Source organism: Nymphalis io, chromosome 4 (assembly GCF_905147045.1).
Source record: "Nymphalis io chromosome 4, ilAglIoxx1.1, whole genome shotgun sequence".
NCBI classification, from domain to species: Eukaryota; Metazoa; Arthropoda; class Insecta; order Lepidoptera; family Nymphalidae; genus Nymphalis; species Nymphalis io.
The window spans coordinates 13,806,001-13,822,700 of NC_065891.1; the positions used below are offsets into that span (position 1 = coordinate 13,806,001).

Genomic DNA, 16,700 nt, shown 5'->3' on the forward strand with positions numbered 1-16,700 from the left:
AACACTTTTATTTTTTTAGCATTCCCAGCTGGTATCCTCCAACCACCTTTCTATGGAAATGGAATTGAGTAAGTTGATAAGTACATATTCCTACATATACTCATACTTCACACATGTTAGATAATATCCACTTAATTTATTATTTCAAAATATAAAATTTTTCTAGGGCAATCAATTACGGATCCATAGGAGCTATAATGGGACACGAGATTACTCACGGCTTTGACGATCAAGGTGAGAAATTATACTTTTTTTTTCAATGTTTACTCTCGAATGTTTGTCTACATTTTAAATAAAGATTTATATTTATATATCCATTATGATATTTAATGTAAAATTATTATTTAGTATTAGGAAATTAATATTTTATATCGGATAGTGTTTTAATTGCCAAGCATAGTGTGACAGTATTGATATACTTGATCGAAAGACAGCTTGTACTTAAAAAAAAGTAATTTTTCCGGTGTACAGGACGTCGCTACGACGAGCACGGCAACCTCGCGCAGTGGTGGTCGGCCGGCACGCTCGAGCACTACCACGCGCGGGTGCGCTGCATCGTGGACCAGTACAGCAACTACAGCCTGCCGCAGCTGCCCGGATACAAAGTGAGACAAGGCATCGGCCGTAAGCGTAGCTAAGATATATTATATAACTGAGATGTTTTATTCTGATAGAGATAAGACGATTCGGTGGATAGAACGGGATCTTCCTAGCGAAATGCACCATTGAATTTTCATTATGTTTTTTGAGGATGAAGGAAAGTGTCCCGTGGAAAGCTAAACGTGTTGCAAGAAATTTTACAGTTTATATGACATTTAACATGGCCTAGGAATTCCACCACGCCGCATATTGTCAGCAGAATAGGCATTCGCTCAGCGATGGAACATTCAGTCTTTTACTTTACGTGACCGCGGAATAATAAGCAGCCGTATCGAAAGCTGTCTCCGATAGCCGGGGGAGCGCTAAAGCTCGCTGCGTGCGGCAGGTGCACGGGTTCAACACGCAGGGCGAGAACATCGCCGACAACGGCGGGCTGCGCGCGGCGCTGGGCGCGTACGCGCGGCTGGCGGCGCGCGCGCCCGCGCACTCGCGCGCCGCGCTGCCCGGCCTGCCCGCGCTGCGGACCGACCAGCTCTTCTTCCTCGGCTTCGCGCAGGTAAGCGCCGCCACGTCGCCGACTGTGCGGCAGCGTTCGCGTATGAAACTCGTCCCGGCGATACCTAAACGAAATTACCGCCGATTCTACCACGAGACGTGTGTTGGTTTGGAAATTAAACGATTCTAATTGATAGTTTTAATAAAAAAATATCATATTCGAGTATCCTTTGGTACCCATTCATCACTCGTACTGCGATGCCTCTATGCGGTAAGAAGAGAAGTAATACGAGGTGTATTCGAGTAAAAAAAATTGTAATTTGAATTATTGTTTCCAGATATGGTGCGGTAATTCAACAACGGGCGCTCTCAAATCTAAAATGGTGGAGGGTGTGCACAGTCCCAACAAAATTAGAGTAATCGGTACTCTAAGTAATTCTAAAGAATTCGCAGACGCCTGGCAATGCCCAGTGGGCTCACCCATGAACCCCGAACATAAGTGTGTGCTGTGGTAGACTAAATGTGATCTTAGAAATAATCCAACCAAAGACAAGACTCGAATGTTACCAGTAAGTTACCCATAGAGTTAGTTGTTAGATAGATAGGACCAAAGGCATGTTTCATGAACATACTCTGCAAGCCTACACCCTCGACTAGAAAAAAATAGAATATATTGTATGATTTAAAAAATATATATAATTAAATAAAATGCTTACGTTTCATGTTTCAAAGTAATTTATGTTTTTTATTTGAGAATAGAAAAGAACACTATTCAATTAATATCGTAAAACTTTCCGCTAGTTTTTCGGTGAGCAACACTGTTTGTTTTGCTAAATTTGAACTTGGAGTCTGCAAAATATTATTACAGGAATGTTATGTAATGCATTCCATCAATGTGAGTGTTTTAGACTTGCTAAGTATGCACATGAAATAGGGCCAAGTATAACTTTAGAAATATGATATTGAAATACTTATAATAATAAAATCAAACGAAGTGTATGAAGTAAGATATAATATTGATTAAAGTTAACTTTTATGTGATACTACAATTATGAATGTGGCATTTTAAAATTATTCATTAAATCTTGACAAATTAGTTTTTTATTTTAGATTAAATTAAATAATATTATTAATGAAATAATAATTAATTTAAAAAGTGAATTTATTATAAGATAAAAAAAATACAATAAACTATTTATTATGAAATAAAAAAATTTACTTAAATAGACTTTCATTTCTTCCTCACATACTGGAACTTGTAAACGGGGGCCGAAACTTTGGTGCCACTTTGTATTCTTTTCGGTTTTAATATTTTTGCATCCTGTAAATGTCTTTTGAGTTCCATTTTCTGTTGGATGACGGTGAGATGTTTTTCACGCTCGATCCTTTGTGATAGTTCCTTGTATGTCTTCTCTTTAATTTTCTTTGTAGACTTAATTATCTGCAATTAAATTGATTTATATGATGATAATGGTCCTCAGACCTCAAGGAAGGCTATGTACCCGACCCTGGGCTGAACTCGAGATCTCGGCATCTGCTGCATTATAACCTAGTTTCAAGACCATGAGGCAGACTACAAATGCTACTTCGATCCAAGAAAACTATAAGTGGATTCAATATATTAATTGACAATTATTCATGCTATATTTTAAATAATATGCAAAAATCAGGAAACAGATTTTGACAAATCCGATTTATGTATTTTACCTACAGTATAAAATATATTGTTCTGTTGGTAATATTATTTAAAAACAACTAAATATAAAATGTCTAACATTAAAGTTAATAAAAAAAAAACCTTTAAATGTATGTTACCTCTTCATTAACCTCAGGTAGAGTTAACTTGTCGAGATCAGACAACCTTGGTCTGTTAGACTTCCTATTGATAAGTGAGGGATGTGTATCCAATCTTTTAGCTAAATCGAAATTCTTCTCTTCACCTTCATCCACAAAGAAAATGTGTGTGTTTGGTGTGGAGTCTGCCACATCTGTCATATGGAGTTGAGACTAAAACAAAAATGTAATTATATCATATACACGGAGTATATAGAGAGAGAAGAGTATATATTGCACTCCAATGAATAAAGAAGGACGACATGATTTCATCGCGACGGTAATTCTCAACCAGCAAACTGTACAGGAAATATTTTAGTGCACCAGTGTTCAAATGTAACTATATTTCTCAACCACCATAGTCCGATGAGATGTAAAGCCGTTTAAAACCAAGAGCTCGAATTAGAATCATAACACACAGTAGTGTATATATATATATATATATATATATATGGTAGTAACCACATTTTATTAAATTCATAAAAATACTCACATACACTCGTAATAACTATTCAACATACTAGTAGTCAAAATTTAAAATAATATGTACAGTTTTCTAACTCAATTTTTTTTCAGCTACAATGGCTGTTGCCTTTGAAAATTCTAACTCTGTATATCCTAATTAAAATGTATATTATATAGCCGAGATGGCCTAGTGGTTAAAACACGTGAATCTTAACCAATGATTGTGGGTTCAAACCTGGGCAAGCACCACTGAAAATTCATGTGCTTAATTTATGTTTATAATTCATCTCGTGCTTGACGGTGAAGGAAAACATCGTGAGGAAACCTGCATGTGTCTAATTTCATTGAAATTCTGCCACATGTGTATTCTACTAACCCGCATTGGAGCAGCGTGGTGGAATATGCTTCAATCCTTCTCAAAATGGAAAGGAGGCCTTAGCCCAGCAGTGGGACATTAACAGGCTGTTACTGTTACTATTGAAGTTTACCTGCAATCTTTGTATCCGCCTACTCTCAATAGTGCGTTTCATGTTAATATATTTAAGATCCTGTGTTTGCATCAGTTTTATTTGCTCCACTGTGTGTTCATCTTCTTTCTCCACTTCATGATGTTCCTTTAAATAAAAAGAATATAATACTAAGCATATGTATTCATTTATATATAAATTTAAAAATGACATATATAAAATAGAGTTAAAATGACACAAAATAGCCACATATATTGACTCATTCTGAACTGTGGATAGATTTACATACAATTCAATCCTATAAATAAGTATTCAAAAGTGCTTGTAAGAGAAAAAAAAGTATTTATTCATATTTTATATAGTCTAGTATTTTTTGCTATATATACAAGCAATATTTTTTTAAATTAGCTATTGCCCAATTAATATATTATTAACATTTTTGCAATTTATATTTTTTTTTTTCGAGGTAGGCAGGCTGCCAAATAGACCACCAGATGTATAGTGTAATATGTAAGTGTTTACCATTGCCCATACCATTTTACATTGGCACTGTTTATGGCTAAAAATATTAAACATCCCTTACATTGCCAATGTGCCACCTATCTTGGGAACTAAGATGTTGTCTCTTGTGCCCGTAGTAACTCTAACTCATTCATCCCTTAAACTAAAACACAGCAATACTAAGTGTACTCTTAAAAAGAATATAATACTAAGCTCTTGGTGCTAGGTTATGTGATGGGTGGTATACTCAGACGGGCTTGCACAAAGTCCTATCACCAAGTCAAAATACATGTCAAATCATCATACATTTAACGTTTATATTAAAATTAAATTATTATTCAAAATGTATACAAATTATGTTATATTTTACGAATAATTTATATACAACTATATATTTACTTTTTTAGAAAAATAATAAATCCTTACCCCATCTTTCACTCTAGAATTGATCATATGAAAATAAAACTCATCAGGATTTCTGTCCAATGTTCTTTTACGTAAAAGTTTAAGCGTTTTTCCCTTTTCATGATAATCATCAGCGCGTTTTTTGTAATCTTTCTTTTTTTCAAGCAATCCAAGATGTTTTCGAGACTCAGGTTGATGTCTCTCTTTATGAGTCTTTTGATTAGCCTTAGCGGCTTTTCTCCACGATGACATAATAATCGTTTAGTGATACTTATTATAATTAAAATAGATTTGTCTTGATTTAATAAAAGTTTACAAAACTAAATCTCAAAATGTCACGTTCACGTGCTTACAGTTGTCAAATGTCAACTTCATATTGACAGGTTTCAATACACGAAGTCTCAAGCTCTTAAGAACTTAATAATTCTCACTATTGCTACGTTCAACTAATTAAAATTATCATTTAATATACTAAATTTAGGCATTATACACGCCTTTTCGTGTAATAAAATTAATTTATAGTAAAGCCGTTATTTTCTAGGATTTTATATAGAGGTAGCGTTTTATTCACTACAAATAACAATCTATATAATAATAAACTGTTATTAATTTCCTACACTAGTAGGAATTTTTATTTCAGTGGATCTGCGTATCGCAATCGGTAATCTTACAAAAAAAAGAAACATAATTTCTAATGCACTAAAAAGCCCTACTCCTAGAAACATATTGAATACTCCACCTAAAGATGCTGTAAAAAAACATGCTAATTATTACCTACATTTCACAAATAAGTAAATATAGCTTATACAACTTTGATAATAGAAACTTCAACGAAGGGGAATTAGTAGTTTAACCAGTACATCAGTAATTAGTGCTTATAATATAGTCGGTCACTTGGTGCGCAAAAATACGGAATAACTTACACAGTAGTGTAATCCACGTTTCTGTTGGATTGACTACGAATATTCTGGAACCACTAATCCTTACTGTTATCAGAAGAACAGAACTTGTAGTTTCGTTTAGACCGGCGCTAAAAAAATGATTTATAGATACATATAATTTATGAGTTTATTTTTTTATTTTTATTATTACAATATATAAGTAAGCCAAGATGGCCCAAAGATGGTTAGAACGCGTCAATCTTAAGCGATGATCGTGGTTTCAAGCCCGAGCAAGCACCAATGTATTTTCATGTGCTTAATTTGTGTTTGTAATTCATCTTGTGCTTGACGGTGAAAAAAAAACATCGTGAGGAATCCTACGTGTATCTAATTTCACTGAAATTTTGCCACATGAGTATTCCACCAACCGCATCCAAGGGTGCGCAAACAAAAGTGCACTCTCTATTCCCTAACTCTCATATTTAGATGGGACGGCAATCCGACACGACACGCTTTCCGAGAGGAAAGCGCGTAAAGCATGGTAGTGTACACACTACTTCCAGACACCGGGCTGCTATTAAGAATTTTTGACAGAAAAACGCAATAACTTTTTAGTGGCCCGACTTGGGATTTGAATCCAGGCCCTCCGGGTCTACGGCCTTACATCTAGCCACTAGATCAACGAGGTGGTCATTACATTACAATGTATAAGTATATTTTTGAGTAAAAAAACTTACTATATTTCGTTATGAGTATATTTAAAAGCATTCATAGGACTCGATTCTAAAGCTAAGAATGTAGATACTTTCTTGCAAGATGGCAAACATTTACACGTAAAATTTTCTGTAAAAATAATAATATGTTAAAAATATTTAAACGTTATTATTGTAACTGAATCACAATATATAATTCTTATTCTCATACCAAAGTTAAAACGTCTTAAACAGCTCAGTTGTGTGACCAAACACGGTGGAGGAATCTCTTCATTTTGGTTTTTACTTCGTAACGGATCTGAACAGCCACATGACTTCTCCTTACATTTTAGCTAAAGTAGATATTTAATTAGTACTTACTACATATTATTATTGTCATTATTACGTATATAGATGTATTTGAAAGCTTAGCGTGCACTGGGCTTAAACGCGCGTTGTTTAGGAATAAATGAATACGCCAAACCGCTTAACACACAGCGGCTGGCGTTTTAGTTAAATTTTATTTCATTATATCATAATTACTATCATGACAATGGATTTCTACCAAGCACCGTTTACTGTGACACTCGCTCAGTCGATACTGAGTATCAAATCCATCAGTTTATAAACGCAGTTAACCGCTGTACGTGCGACAATGCACTAATATACAACGCACAAAAAATCGACCATTTTCAAGCCGCTATCAAAATGTAAGAAACTATTTTTTTAAAAATCATTCACTGAAAGACATCGCTAATGCATGCATTTGCATATATAGCTATGTATTACATTATTCTGCGGTTTAAACCTAGTGCGTGCTAAGCCGTACAATAGTCTCATAAAAAGTCTGACCAAACATCTACTTCTTGAATATCCATCGCTAGTGCTGCAAGTTCCTTCCACGAGTTTATCAGGATCACTGTCCACTACCGAGGTAAAAGTCATCTGAGCGATGTAGTTATGGCCAGGAGACAATGACATAGGTTCAACCCATTCTTCACCTTTAAATTTCGTGTAAAACTGAAATATTTTATAGCTTATGATTTTAAAGACGGGCACGGGTAATTTACAGATGTAGGTGTATACTGTAAATAGGAACGTACCAGCTTTATATGATGTGATTTACTTATTAATTATGAAAAAATTTCTAAAAAATTATATTTAAAAAGGAAATAATAAAATATTCTTTATATTTCGAAAAGACTTAAAAGAAAACATAAGTAGAATATCACATCAAAGTATATCGCTCACCTCGCACCCCTGTAATGATGGTTGATCAGAACACTGAACTGCTATTTGAAGCTTCCTTTTTGCTTCTAATCGAGATATTTCAGATTCCGTGATTTTCAATCTAAAGATTTAAATATTACCTATACATTTATTTAAAATGCAATTCGGCTTATACTTATTTATTTTAGACATCATACTTACTTCTTAGGCCGCGACAAGCAGCACACGCCCCATTCAGTTAACTCCCTTTCAAACAATTTCCCACAAGGTATCATAATAGACTGCCAGCGACAGTTTTTAACTATACTGTGACATGGAGGCATAACTTCCATTAAAGCTTCGGGTAGAGTCAAATTGTTTTTGAGGAGAATTTCTTCCAGAATAACTAGATGGTCATTGTGTGTGTCCTTTCTTCGAAGAACATGATTTAAAATAGTCTGAAGACGATCTGTGACGTTTGCGTTTATTAACCTAGTTGGATAAGTAAGGACTTAAGTAGCATTAACACGTTTAAATATATAGAAAAAAATATGAGACAAAACTTACAATTTCTTCTGAAACATGTGAGCGACAGTTTCAGCCGGAGGGCACACTGCAACTAGCGGCATCTTGACTGCATCTTGCTGACCACGTAAATCATGTAGAGTGAGCAGTGCGGGTACCTCCAGGAAACGTTCCCATAATACAGCACACAGAACACCCGCACAACATGCGCTGGCACAGCAGCAAATAAGCCACCCAATGCTACAAATTACTCATATAATAAATATTAACTTAATGAAACTGAACTTTAAAGATATTCTATCTACTCACCGATCGGCATAATATTTTGAACATAAATACTTAAAGCCGTGTAGGGTTGTTGTTTGATAAAATTGTCGAACCGCATGACTACATCCCGACTGTTTCATTTTTTTTTTTTTTTGCAAACGAATCTAAATTCTGATAAAGTCACAGCTTTTTGCAGAAGGGATTACTTGTTGACGTGAAGCTTGTGAGTGGCTTATAAAAGTTCAACAATGGTAAATCATAGGGACTAGTAAATGTGTACAAGTTCATAGATGACTATCACCAAACCCTGTAATTAACGATCACTATCAAGTGGCAATTGTGATCGATTAGCAGTTGATGTGTTTACTAGTTCAGTTTAGTAGCGACTAGTTTGCGTGTCCTCGTAATTAACTTTATAGCTTTCATACATTTATAAATAGAGGTTTTGAAGTTAATTTCATTTATTACAAATACACTTACACGTTTTAAATACCGCTGGCACGTGTAAGGACGTGTTCACACTAAGCTCAGTTAGAGAGGTTTACAAATTACGCAGCTCATACTCTCAGTCGCTTGGACACTTACATGTAATTTATTTATTTTCTTTATTTATTAACTTTTTCAGGGAAACATACAGTAATTTCCACTACTTACTAAAACATAAACGATAACATAAGCCACACAGTTCATAGACTAAAGAGAAATATAAAATAAAAAAATAAAAACACAGTTCATGAGCGCGATGTGAAAATGCTCTAAACTATCACGAACTTGCAATAAGTTACTTTATTAATTTTATTACTGTTCGTTCGCACAAAATTCTCTTTGTTATGCCGACACGCCGGTTCATGTCAGTGTGGCAGTGTGGGCTTCTTCAAAGACCCGGTGGGGAAACTACTTCTGAGTGGTCGTTTGGTAGCTGCGCTTGTGTTCCGCGACATGTCGTATTTTAATCAAGAGTATTTCAATATGTTAATGTGTCTGGGTAGGAGTGACTTTTGAACAAATTAAATCGCGCGCAATTATGCCAGACCGGTAACTATGGTGGTCGTGTTATTGTTGTTCTTTAGTCTTTGTATATAAACCTAAACACTATTAAAGTATTAGTTGTCACCGAGTCAACTGACGCGCAGCCTGGACCAAAAAACAGATCATAGACAATTTTTAGTACCCTTTAGTGCACATAGAACAACATATTTACCATAGCCATTTGCGTCGAATGGTCAAATCATTCGATAAGGATCCGATACATCGAAAAATGTGTATTTCAGAGCTGCATAAATAAAATTCAGTTGTCTGCTACTGTAACCAAACGATTAACAACAGCTGATCAACTGAGGTCATGATCTCATGTCCTCGTTACCCGATAGGTAAATACCTAACGCGCGCTGTCACCTGCACCTGTCTTACAGAGTGTATGTCGTCATATTAATTAAATTAAATTTCATTCGGGGTAATTAATTTACTTAGTATTTTAAAAACGATTACATAAATAGAACCGATTCACGACACCAAATAACCACTTCAAGGGTCGGACAGGATTTATTTTACAAACTGTATATTAGGGTTTGGGTAAGGTGGGGTTAGGATAAAATAATAATATATTGTGAAATTAATTTCAAAATATTTTTGTGTTTTTTTTTAATAAATCTGTTTAATGACGGACAAACAAGAAATAAAAAAATATCCCTTTCATTTCCTTTATTTGAATAAATTATAAAAAGTTACACTGCAGTTAACAGCCTGTTAATGTCCCACTGCTGGGCTAAGGCCTCCTCTCCCTTTTGAGGAGAAGGTTTGGAGCTTATTCTACCACGCTGCTCCATTGCGGGTTGGTAGAATACACATGTGACAGAATTTCAATGAAATTAGACACATACAGGTTCCTCACGATGTTTTCCTTCACCGTCAAGCACGAGATGAATTATAAACACAAATTAAGCACATGAAAATACAGTGGTGCTTGCCCGGGTTTGAACCCACGATCATCGGTTAAGATTCACGCGTTCTAACCACTAGGCCATCTCGACTTTTTTTCACTATACAGTGTAGGTTATATATATACAAGTCACACATTTATTCAAATATTATGTATTTTTATTTAATTAAAATATTGTTTACATAGTCAAGTCATGTACTTCAATCGCACTGACATTGGATCGCAATACTGTGTATACATATCGAACGGCACCGCACCAGTGGTGAACAGCCTTATGTAGTAACCACAAATAAGTATATGACTAACGCAACTGTGCCGACGCCTGTTTTAACGATCATTACGCAATATACATCTCATATTGTCACTATATATATATAACGAATAAGGCTGACCATATTTTTTCAATAATTTTTTAAAGAGTTAGGATGACATTACACAAATTATCTTTAAATTATGTCGCTGTCGCTGGTATAGTCGAAGGTTTAGGAAATACGAAAACTAAAGGTCACTTTTGTTCGACGTAGTTGAGATAAGCGAGCCAATGTAGAGCAAAGGAACTATATGCCGGAAACTATGATAACAGAATATAATTTTTATTACTAGTTTTATTATATCGACATTTTTGTGAATTAAAATATATATTTACGTCAACAAAATACAAACATTTTTAGCCGATTTAATATTAAACAACTATGAGCAACAATTAATTTTTTTACAAAGAATATTCGCAATGCCCGTTTTTTAAGGAATTACTTATTCACAAAATTCCTATTTACCCCTCCAATTAAGCTTGTGTTAGGAGTGGGGACGGCAATAACCGAAGGGTTTATCGCCATCAGTGAGCAGTGAACACTTGTCTCCTGAGCTGGGCTTAAAACCTCTTTTACAGCAGTCATATTATCATTTAATTGTTGACTGTCAATAATTACTAGTGATTGATTATAATATTAACAAAGATTAAATCTATCTAATTAATCATTTAACATATTAGTGTTGTATTATAAGTGAAATAAATTATTTTTATTTAATATTTATAACTGCCAAGCCAGCATTTCTCTAAAGAAAATAAAATATATTTATCATCGACATTTTAAGCAGTTTATGAAAACCTTGAATTGGGTGTTTTAAAGTAGAACACGAAATCATACAAATTGAAGTAAATTTCTCACTCAATTACTCTTAAAAATCTAAATAACACAACTGAACACATTCAACAAACTCTCGTGATTTGTTGAATGTGTGAACTACGCACCAATAATAAATTAATTACTGTACCTTTTTATCTACAAACAAAATGGCGGTTTTAAATTAGCGCGCCTTCATCAAGGAATTTCCTAACTATATATTACATATCTTTTATATAAATAGACAGATAAAAAGAATACTAAAATACTACGAACATTTCATAAGCTATACATTATATATTTTTTATTTTCATCACATTTACATTTTAAAAAATATTATTATCTACAACTATTTATAAAATCAAATTTTTAATTATCGTCGTTAACACAATACCTATGCCATTTACAAACTTACAATATTTGCCATTACATATTAATATAATTTATCGAAAATATAATCAAACACTATTTTTTATTCTACATTAGAAAATAGGATGGTTGATTTCAGAACTGGAAAAACCTGGAGAACTTACTCCATTACTCACCTGTCAAATATTGACAACCGACTTATGATGATATACTATTTTGATGCTTGTATTCTTGAATTGTAATAAATATTATGGCCAATATCGCGTATCACTTTCTGATACTTTACGACCGTTTTCTGCGGTGTGTTTCGAGTTTGTTCGTACAGAATAGCCCTACTGGATGTCGTTATTGATAACACATTTTGACGGAGTTAGTTTAAGTCGGTAGGGCAAGATTCGATTAAGTTTACGACTTAACTGCACACCGCGCTCGCCAATATATTTTATACAACTCGGTCTCACTACAAACTAACTAAACTATTAAAAAATAATCTGTGAAAGGAAAACATTGAGGTGTTCAGTTTAGCATTAGAAAACTTATGAGCGATATACAGCCTCAAAGCGTTGTTTCAGATATCGTAAAGTGCGCTGACAGCATATTTGTTACCGTTGCGTCTAATACGTCATTACCACGAGGTACCTATCTCGTTAAGTCTCACGGTTTGTACGTTCGAACATTCCTTGCATACGAAAATTCATTCACCACCTTCACGAGTCTCAACCTACTCCACTATTATATAAACAACTTTAAAACACAGAACAATTACAACTGTACACCAATTTGATAATAAATGGTAAAAATATATTTACTATGTATTGCAAACTTAGATAAACCTAAAATAACGACGAGTAAGTGTCAATCGACATTAGTTCAGAGCGATAACGGAAGCCTACGAAGCTAGAAAAAATAATTTGTTAGAAAACAACGCGCAATACAGACGAGTACTAAAAAAGAAATGTGTACTGAGCGCTGATTATTCCAATAAAAACGGTGCGCGCGTGGAAGGGTCAGGACGGCGCGCGGCGCGCGGGGCGCACGTCGCGCAGGCAGAAGGTCGCGCGGCACACGGGGCACGAGCCGCGCGCCGTCAGCCACGCCGCCGCCGGGCCGCGCGCGCGCGCCGCCCACCAGCGCGCCATGCACGAGCAGCACCACAGCACTCTGCGGCGCGCCACACGAGTGTCGTTATATATCCACAGTAACAGCCTGTTAACGTCCCCCTGCTGGGCTAAGGCCTCCTTTCCCTTTTGAAGAAAGGTTTGGAGCTTATTCCACCACGCTGCTCCAATGCGGGTTGGTAGAATACACATGTGGCATAATTTCAATGAAATTAGAGACATGCAGGTTTCCTCACGATGTTTTTTCTTCACCGTCAAGCACGAGATGAATAATAAACACAAATTAAGCACATAAAAAAGCCGAGATGGCCTAGTGGTTAGAACGCGTGAATCTTAACCGATGATCGTGGGTTCAAACCCGGGCAAGCACCACTGAATTTTCATGTGCTTAATTTGTGTTTATAATTCATCTCGTGCTTGACGGTGAAGGAAAACATCGTGAGGAAACCTGCATGTGTCTAATTTCATTGAAATTATGCCACATGTGTATTCTACCAACCCGCATTGGAGCAGCGTGGTGGAATAAGCTCCAAACCTTCTCCTCAAAAGGGAGAGGAGGCCTTAGCCCAGCAGTGGGACATTAACAGGCTGTTACTTACTTACTTAAGCACATAAAAATTCAATGGTGCTTGTCCGGGTTTGAATCCACGATCGTCGGTTAAGATTCACGCATTCTAACCACTAGTCCATCTCGGCTTCATGTCATATATATTTATATATATAACAAAAATATTTTTTTTAAATTAATATATATATAGTAAAGTTGGGGATATATACTAATGCCTAAATGTTGCGAAAACACGCATTTCTAAAAATATTCTATAGACTAAATGCATCAACAAAAGTTTTCCCAAGGTTTATCACCAGACACGAAGACAGCCATATTATTATGATAATGATGTCCGAAACATGTAAAATACCTGCAATTGCACTGTTGACACGGTGCGTGACCGTCCTGGGCATCCAGTGGCGGCGGGACACAGCGGCGATCTAACTTCACATCAGCAGGGTTTTGCATGCAACCGATGCATAAATCAACCTCCTAATAACAACCAATTCTATTTTCAAATATTTAAAGTTCGGTCAATAGAAGAACAGAATTTTAACATATTAAATGACAAATCGTTATATATGAATAGATTTTCTCTCTAGTTTTTATTCCAGGATGAAAGATAAGTGTTGACGCCCGTTAATATAAAAAGTTGTGGGTAGATTGGGTTTTACGCGGGTCACCGTATCGTAGTGACGATGTATTTTTTGATTTTTTTTGTCTGCAATAAACCGTTGTACGAAACACATGAGTTTTATTCAATAAGTGAACCAGCTTAATAAAAACACAATAGACAAATCAAGATCGTCATCTTAACATAGCAGACTTTTGGAAGATTCACACGTTCTTACCACTGGACCATCACAGCTTTTTATGTAAATAGTAGAACATTCATAAATTATTATGATTTACCTGATCGATTAGATAAACAGGATTCTGCTCGACATGCTGTTTGAAGACATCTATAAATCTTTCGATCAGTGTCGGCAGCAATGATATGTGCTCTGGAACACTGATTCCTCTATCTAATCTCGGCTGTAAATCTCTCAGAGACGTTGTTGATATCCTAAATGTGAATTTTTTGATGTCTTCCCTTGATGGGATGACTTCTATATTTACATATTGTACTTCATCCTCACCAGATGTCGACAAGTTGTGACTGTCGGTCTGTAAGAAAAAGAATAATTTATATTAATTACTGTGACATAATGATTATCTGCATGAAACATCTACTTAATCATTGTAGTGGTCTGGGCTGGATCTTTGGTGATGCAGTAAAAGAGTCTATGGTTAGAAGGTAAGATTATTTTAAACCTTACCATCAAGTGACTTATTATTAGCTGTTCTATATTTCTTTATATGAAATATAAAAAATTAAAATAAATAGTTAACATACTAACCGCAGTAGCTACCAACGAACAGTCTCTCTGTTTCACCAAGTTTATTCCATATTGTGTTACTTTAACAAGAAATGTGTAAGTAACGACAAGTTTGCTGGTTGCACTCAGTGTAATCAATACTTTATCCACACTGAAACAGTCATATTAATTCATCAATATTAAATAAAGTTATACAAAAATATTTAATTATTATATTAGAGAATTTTTTTAACAATACTAGAAAATTTCGTTGATTGTTGGTAAGTAATCTGAAGTATCCAACCCATAATGTAAGCATTGTACCAGTTTAAGTAACTGAATTGCATTTTCCATTATTTACAAGTACTCAATTTACTGATTATGAGAATGACAGAATATGGTAGGTATACAATGGAAATCTCTTAAACCGTCAGATAAATATCCAACACAATTTAAAACAGAAAAAAATTTACTGGCAAGTGTAAGTAAATAGAAACTTTATTCAAATATTACAAGTTTTAATTGCCCTGCTTCTTATCACTCCTTGTGACCCCCTTCCCCCATATTATCTAAAAAGACCAGAAAAAAATAAAATAGCTTTTTTATTTTTTTGTTATTATACCGAAACTTAAAGTTTTATAGAATTTTACATGAAAACCAAACTTCTCACTACAATTACTGCATATGTTGGTCAATAGAGGCAGAATCATAATAACGGTACAACTGTAATATATTTCTATTGAATTCAAATAGGAGTGGAGGTGCAGCCCAGCAATGGAACATTTTACCCTGTTACTTGTTATTTGTTTGAATTTATATAATGTAATATTATTTACGGTAACAGTTGAATAGGGTACCAGCTCCTAATAATCATTACAAATAAATAATAATATGAATGAAATCTTCCTAAGTAAATTACAGTAACAGCCTGTTAATGTCTCACTGCTGGGCTAAGGCCTAGTCTCCCTTTTTGAGGAGACCACGCTGCTCCAATGTGGGTTGGTGAATACACATGTGGCATAATTTCAATGAAATTAGACACATGCAGGTTTCCTCACAATGTTTTCCTTTACCGTAAGCATGAAATGAATTATAACCACAAATTAAGCATATGAAAATTCAGTGGTGCTTGCCCATGTTTGAACTCACGATCATCAGTAAAGATTCACATGTTCTAACCACTAGGCCATCTCAGCTATATAAATTATTCAAATACAATAGTCAGCTAATTTTTTAGTACAAAGCCAGTGATCTGCCATACCTAGCATACTCCACATTCAAGTTGGAAGCCACAGCTCTCCAATCGTTTCCTGGTTGCACATAAGGCAATAAGGCTTTTACAACGGGGTGCTTACTCCTGTCAAATTGCCACCACCCAACCACCTTGAGCCCTACGAGCAATGGAATGATCAATACAGCAGCAGCAGCTGATTGCATCCATTCTCCCCGCACACCCCCGCACCAGAGTGTAGCGATGTACCCAGCTGGCAGCGACGAATGTATTAAAATAGTTATAGTTGTTCTCCTCATATGATATCTAACAAAATTCGTATTTTCGGAGCCAAGCCAATTGTCAAAGAGGTGAGTTATAGTAAAGCCGGCGGAAACAAACTCAGTGGGAGGATGTATAACACAAATCGAAAAAAGGATATAAAAAAGGGTAATTAAGATATCCATTATGAAAATCACAATTAATTTCCCGTGCTAAAGTAAAGGCGAGTTACTGAGCCATGCAAATGTATTGATCGATGTCACTATTTATGTTTACGGAAAGGATGCACATTTTGCAATTAAACAGGTTGCACACAACTAAAAATGACACTTAAAAGGTAAACTCATTTTGACGTATGAAGTCACATAAGCCAACCAACAACCGACGAGTATGTAATATTTTAAATGTTT

General features: G+C 35.2%; 4 protein-coding genes across 5 annotated transcripts in view; 1 reads left to right on the plus strand and 3 right to left on the minus strand.

Annotated features, from left to right (window-relative positions):
• Nucleotides 1–2,107, plus strand: part of LOC126768126 (neprilysin-4-like) — a 48,033-nt gene extending 45,926 nt beyond the window's left edge. For both annotated transcript variants that reach the window (XM_050486042.1, XM_050486043.1), the window contains 5 exons: nucleotides 20–68; nucleotides 167–234; nucleotides 472–605; nucleotides 986–1,156; nucleotides 1,434–2,107. In XM_050486042.1, coding sequence (XP_050341999.1) covers nucleotides 20–68; nucleotides 167–234; nucleotides 472–605; nucleotides 986–1,156; nucleotides 1,434–1,610 — 599 coding nt within the window. In that variant the 3' untranslated portion in view covers nucleotides 1,611–2,107. The remainder of the gene's footprint in view (nucleotides 1–19; nucleotides 69–166; nucleotides 235–471; nucleotides 606–985; nucleotides 1,157–1,433) is intronic.
• Nucleotides 2,108–2,239: 132 nt separating this feature from the next.
• LOC126768158 (probable U3 small nucleolar RNA-associated protein 11) lies at nucleotides 2,240–5,115 on the minus strand. The gene is made up of 4 exons (XM_050486102.1): nucleotides 4,788–5,115; nucleotides 3,882–4,007; nucleotides 2,911–3,102; nucleotides 2,240–2,536 (listed from the first exon to the last, which is right to left on the minus strand). Exons 1-4 carry the CDS (start codon nucleotides 5,016–5,018, stop codon nucleotides 2,327–2,329), a joined length of 759 nt encoding a protein of 252 aa, XP_050342059.1. The 5' UTR covers nucleotides 5,019–5,115; the 3' UTR covers nucleotides 2,240–2,326.
• Nucleotides 5,116–5,227: 112 nt separating this feature from the next.
• Nucleotides 5,228–9,550, minus strand: LOC126781925 (sodium channel protein Nach-like). Its single transcript, XM_050507046.1, has 10 exons — nucleotides 9,542–9,550; nucleotides 8,383–8,504; nucleotides 8,116–8,313; nucleotides 7,771–8,040; nucleotides 7,591–7,690; nucleotides 7,192–7,359; nucleotides 6,572–6,692; nucleotides 6,385–6,490; nucleotides 5,690–5,796; nucleotides 5,228–5,514 (listed from the first exon to the last, which is right to left on the minus strand). The coding sequence occupies exons 1-10, from the start codon at nucleotides 9,548–9,550 to the stop codon at nucleotides 5,372–5,374; spliced, it is 1,344 nt and encodes a 447-aa protein (XP_050363003.1). The 3' UTR covers nucleotides 5,228–5,371.
• Nucleotides 9,551–10,044: 494 nt separating this feature from the next.
• Nucleotides 10,045–16,640, minus strand: LOC126781796 (E3 ubiquitin-protein ligase TM129). Its single transcript, XM_050506835.1, has 5 exons — nucleotides 16,060–16,640; nucleotides 14,841–14,970; nucleotides 14,353–14,607; nucleotides 13,811–13,932; nucleotides 10,045–12,933 (listed from the first exon to the last, which is right to left on the minus strand). Exons 1-5 carry the CDS (start codon nucleotides 16,473–16,475, stop codon nucleotides 12,780–12,782), a joined length of 1,077 nt encoding a protein of 358 aa, XP_050362792.1. The 5' UTR covers nucleotides 16,476–16,640; the 3' UTR covers nucleotides 10,045–12,779.
• Nucleotides 16,641–16,700: the final 60 nt, after the last annotated feature.